Here is a 5,800-nt window from a genome sequence, read left to right on the forward strand (position 1 = left end):
TGGGCGCAGGTGCATTTGCTATTTAAATGATGTGAGCGCTGGGCAGTCTTAAAATAGCAAAGAATCTTGCGTCAGGCTTCACAAACACACTGCGCCGGGTAGGCCTACAAGATAGGGCCCAAGGAGTGCTTACATCACAAATTAGACTAAGCAGAAATTGAGAACACTAATGTAGGGGGCACCGTCACATAAGTCACTATTTACAATTTAACTTTCTTCATTATGCAAAATATACAGTAGTTTTAACCAAATGAGTATTTGAACACACTTTAGCTGTCAAACTGCAGCTAGATACATCCATTTCTTTGTAATTTGACCTGTATGACTGATGTGTAAATATACTGTGTGTGTACATTTACCTGGCCAGATATTGTCCTGAGGAGGGCAGCTTTTGTTGGTTTGGTTTGTCGTAACAATTCACCACGTTGGGATTCAGCGCCAGGTCCGGGCTCACCATGGTCGCCGCAGTGACCGCGCGACCAATCAACTGCAAAGCATCACGGATGTAGAAGCTGATCGGCTTGCGGCCCACCTCCCCGTAGGCTAACAGTCCAAGGGGACCTCCCAGAGTGTGGAGCGAATCTGGAGACAAGGGATATCCCATGATCCACTGCAGTGCTGGTAGTAATGGAGCGAGGCGCTGAGCGGCCCGCAGGATGGAGGAGAGGCACTCGGGGTCAGATCCCAGGAGGAGAACGGAGGAGATAGGAGAGGGGGAGCGCAGGAAACGGGTGGAGAGGATCTTCAAAGCCTCATCTTCCCTCTGATCCTCTTTCTTTTCCTCCCTGGTCTCCCCCCTTCTATCTGTGCCCCCGGAGATGAGGGTCATGTTGATGATATCCCACAAATGCCAGTTAGAACCGCTGTGCATCTGCAGGTGAGATAGCAACCCTTCACCCCCTTCCTCCCACCCGGGGCAGAGCACAGCTGCTCCTCCCCAGCTGCTTTCCCCCCGGCTTTCTCTGTCCCTGTCCCCCTCTCTCCCCTGCAGGACCGCCAGCAGCAGGCTGCCTAAGGTTGATGGAGGCACACGGGCTGACATCTGCAGGTGGAATCGGTTCTATCAGAGAGGACAGGAAGGAGAATGTGGAAGTCGAAAGAACAAAAATAAATAAATAAATAAAGCAGAGGGCACAATGAGAGACAAACAAAAAGTAAGAAAATTGATAGAAAATGATAGAGGAGCGAACAAAAAGGGAGAGAAAAAAAAAAAGCAGAAGAGAAAACAAGAACAAAACAGAGATTAATAGATACAGCCAAACCCCAACACCTCCGGGCTGAATAACATAAAATCACATTAAACGCAGCTTTTATGAGCGCCTGAGTACTGCAAAAAAACAATCCCTGTTGCTGCAGTAATTCACCACAACGCTGATCAGAAACAATCAGTCACATTTGTTCATTATCTCGCACTCTGAATGAGAAGAGCCGCGCCGATACAAACAAGGAGTCAATGATTCGCGTCTAATCGGCAACATCACAGTTGGCTTGGCAAGACAACAGTAGCATCCACAGTTCATCCAGAAGCCCGCATTCCCAAACCCCACTGAAAACACTGGCTTGTTTCATACTGTTCCAAAATGGATAACACTGTTGTCCTTGAATGCAGCTCACAGATGGACCTTCCCCCTCCTTCCTTTGGGGCTTCTATCCATTTGTCATCCTATCAGTGCCCCAGGCAAGGTTGAGGCGGGAGACTGCTTTAATATAGAGAGTCCAAAGTTAGGCTTAACATGGCTTAAGATTTGCACCACCTCTTTGAACTGAGATGATAGGTAGGCACAGCACACTATGCTCATAAACACCCTCTGGCACAAATGCCTATACACTTTCATGGATCTTTAACAAAAATGCAAATGAGCACACATGCATGCACACACGCGTGCACACACAAGATGTCAGGTTACACAGCACAACACACTGGATTGGTATAATATACTCAAAACACACATATTGATAAAGAAGAAAATAGACACATTTTCTGACACAGCCAGACATCCCAAAGTACGCACAAAATACACCAATATATTTACACAAACGTATTTACACACACACACACACACACACACACACACACACACACACACACACACACCCGCACACACACATGCACACACACACAATTAAATCAGTCCATATCCTAAAAAAATCCATGCAGGTACATACAGTATGTGTAGAGAAACTTCTGGAATACACAATTGCACTCATGTGTGTCTGAAGATGGAACATCTAAACCCAACCCACACACACACACACACACACACACACACACATTCATTCAAATGGAAATATCCCACCGGGGAGTACAAGATAAACAGAGGGACCCACTGCTGAAAGTCCTTGAGCCCCTTAAGAGAATAAGAAGAAAAACTTCACATTTGAGTGAAGTCTGCAAAGACAAGGATGAATTAATGCAGCGTTATGTATTTATCCTCCTGAGAGAGGCTAGGAGTGTGTGTGTGTGTGAGGGGACATGTGAAAATAAGCCACTTCGTTTGAACTCAATGGGGGGCCAGAAAGATAGCCATGGCGGGAGGGTGGGTGGGTAGGTGGGTGGGTTCTTTTGTCCTGAGATGGCAGTGGGTGGTACAGAGGAATAGACATAGGATGGAGGTGCCTGCTACAGGTGTGAGCTTCATTCTAAATATAACTGCCAGGAATGAAGCTAACATCACGCAGATTTTGTCAAAGGACCCCGGGGAGCCCGAAATGTGACCGTAGAAGATCAAACCCGAGCCTTAAGGCAGCTGGAGGAATTACCATGTAAATCCATATCTGCCTTTGTTCTAAGTTCCTCTAGGTAAAATCCATCTACGCCATCTATCATTTAAATATTTATATATTGCCAAATGTTAATGTATAACTATGTTAGGTTGCTGAATTAAGTATGCTTAAAACATGGGAAAAAAAGCAACAAAAATGAGACATTTTGACACGTCTAAACAGCGGATGAAAAAAAAAAAGCTGTAAATCATACTCCGAATAAATACAGCTTGTTAGAAAACCACAGACGGAAACTTAGAAAATATATCATTGTCAAATTAACTGTAATAATGATCAATTGCAGCACGTCCCACAGCTGTGTCAGCTGTTTTGTACCAGTGTTATTATTTCTCTTGCACTGACAGTTCCTGCTAACTTGGTTCACTTTTAGAGATATGCTTTTTTACAATATTTATTTACATTTGAGGCGTTTAGCCGGCGCTCTTATCCAAAACGACGTGCATTGAGCCCAACGATAGAATTACTTCAAGAGTGGGGAGAATAATAATAAGAGCTACCCGCAGCATTATGGAAGTTGTATTTATAGTTGCTGCTGTTAGGACAGAAAGCAAATTAGAGTGAATGGAGGAGGCAGATATGGGAGCTGTGATGCGATTCTAAAGAGATAAGGTGATATGAAGCTTTTCTTAAAGGCATGAGTTCCAGCCCATAAGATGGGAAAGCACTCTGCTGTTTGGACTGGAGGAGGAAGGACTTATTCAGAAATTCTGTGGGCAGTCGAACGTGACAAGCACCAAAGTGGATGAAACTTTTTAAACAAGCACATAACTGGAGTTATTGTGGAGTTATTGCCTATGATCACTGCAGTCCCTTCTTGAATGCATTTGAATTTTTTGGCACAATTAATTACAGTGATATAGTAGAGCAATAACTCCCAAAAGAACATTTTCCGCTGAAGGCTTATAGGTACAAATGTGATGTGCCAACAACGATGTATAGTACTTACTTAAAAAAAAAAAAAGCTTGTTCAAAGTACCAAACCATCAAATATGAAAGTTCACTAAAAATGTTTCGGAGTAAACACAAACAGCGCTGTGCATAGAAATACCCAGAATACGTTAACCCTAGGTGTGGTTTTAACATGTTACAGGTTTAGCATTTTTTTATTTAACCTTTATTTCACCAGGTTAGTCTCATTGAGATATAAAATTAAGTGTATTTGGTCCTGCGTAGCAGCAGGGAGAGTTGACATATTTGTGCGGCTGTTGACCTGTTTGACTACTTGTCTTTTGTTGAGATCTGTTAGGCTGTGTGCTAGTCTCGCATTGCCAAACCTATCTCCACAGAGCTGTGGAATCAGGTCTGGCTCCTCCACACATTCATTACAAGATAGGAGAAAATATAACGCTCTGGGTTGTTTGCATTTCTTTAGATCAATTAACATTGGGCGTTTCGGGTGACACAAAGCTCCGGGCGACTCTGCAGAATGGTCTCGAAAACGAACTTGTTTTGGTAAAACATTTGCACCCTGCAAAAAAAAATAAAAAAAACGTTGCATACAATATTAAATGAAGTTAACTGTTCACACACTACAGTGACGTGAGCTACCGGTATTTAAGTTAGCTGTAATCATGGTTAAAAGTAATTTGCTATTGCCGTATGTACTTCGTCCATAGCGATCCCTACTAATCAGTCCCAAAACATCCCACTTAGATAGTAACTGGCGTAAACATTTTCTTTGTAAATCTTTACAATCATTCCCCGAAAGAACCAAGCAGGCCTGCATTGTTGCTTTTCTTCCAAAATGTCCCCAAAAGTTGCCAATATAAAAAACACTTGGCTTGCTCGCTCCAAGTTTGTCGTTTCCCATATCGAAGGAATTTTACAAAAGGCAACACACAGCGAGAAAGCAGAAGGTCAGGATTTTTCCTGGAAATGTACTTCCATCGATGCAGACTAGCTGTGTTCCGACAGACAACACAGCACTGAATGAAAAATGAAGCCATCTCTTTGATTTAATTATATTTGAGGCCACGTCGGTGATGAAGCACTGTCGGCTCTGGTAAAACAGGGCTTCTTTGCAGTGAAGCATACATACCCGGTGAACAGAATGACAAGAAACCCTGATTAAGACATAACTGACTGAACACAGTTTGGGCTGACTACAGTGGGCCACTTCTTGAGCCGCTGGTGCCAACCTATGGTTAGCCCCAAACAGCCTACAGCCAGCCAGCCTCTATTTCTGTCTCTAAATCCTTAAACACTATTCCTTTTACACACATACACACGGTCACACTTTATGTTATTTATGAAAACTTCCAAAGAGCCGATTGCCACTCATTCTTAAACCAACTAAAATCTTTTTTATTTAAACAATGACAACATCCTACATTTATCATCTTAAAGTATTTCAGTTTAATAACAACAATGAAATCCCTGTCAGTCATCACTCCAGCCTAATCCCGCCTGTTTTAAAATAAGCTGGCAGCATCAGGGTTTATCCCTGGGACACACATCACGTATTTGTGTATAATGTATGCGTACATGTCTGCATACTGCTGCGATTGCTAACGATTGCTATCTTTGAGTCCACCGAGGTAGACTGCATGATAATTTGTCTTTGTTTTTGACATGCTGTGCTGTTGCCTCGGGTCGGGGCCAACTTTGCTGTTACAGTTATCAGACTTTTTGAATTTGAAAAGTCGAACCTGGGTCGAGTTTTGCTCTCTAGAGGAATGCAGGTGGGATTTCTTTATGACGTCACAGTCTAGACTAGATAAAAGGTGGCTGTACTGTCTGTAAATGAAAAGTTTGCAGAATATTGCCAGTTTATTCGGAAACGCAGACACACGTCTATGATTTGTCGGGATTCTATTTTTCAAGGTTCAGGGACCAGATGGACACAAGGTGCTGTCTCAGGTCCAGCCCTACTGCTCAGGTCAATCATGATCCAGGTTGATCTTTTTTCTAAAGTACACAGGTCTTTTTCAGGCTTAGTTAGGAATGCAATGGATTTTTTATCTAAGCAGTGACCCATTTTCAACCTGTAAGGACCTCCAGTGTGTGTGTGTGTGTG

The 5,800-nt window shown here is 43.0% G+C and overlaps 1 protein-coding gene across 4 annotated transcripts in view; it reads right to left on the reverse strand.

Moving 5' to 3' along the window:
- grin3ba (glutamate receptor, ionotropic, N-methyl-D-aspartate 3Ba) overlaps nucleotides 1–5,800 on the reverse strand; it is a 113,509-nt gene that overhangs the window by 34,973 nt on the left and 72,736 nt on the right. For all 4 annotated transcript variants that reach the window (XM_032500525.1, XM_032500524.1, XM_032500523.1 and 1 more), the window contains exon 2: nucleotides 360–1,060. In XM_032500525.1, the coding sequence (XP_032356416.1) occupies nucleotides 360–1,060 (701 nt within the window). The remainder of the gene's footprint in view (nucleotides 1–359; nucleotides 1,061–5,800) is intronic.

Source organism: Etheostoma spectabile, chromosome 20 (genome assembly GCF_008692095.1).
Source record: "Etheostoma spectabile isolate EspeVRDwgs_2016 chromosome 20, UIUC_Espe_1.0, whole genome shotgun sequence".
NCBI lineage: Eukaryota > Metazoa > Chordata > Actinopteri > Perciformes > Percidae > Etheostoma > Etheostoma spectabile.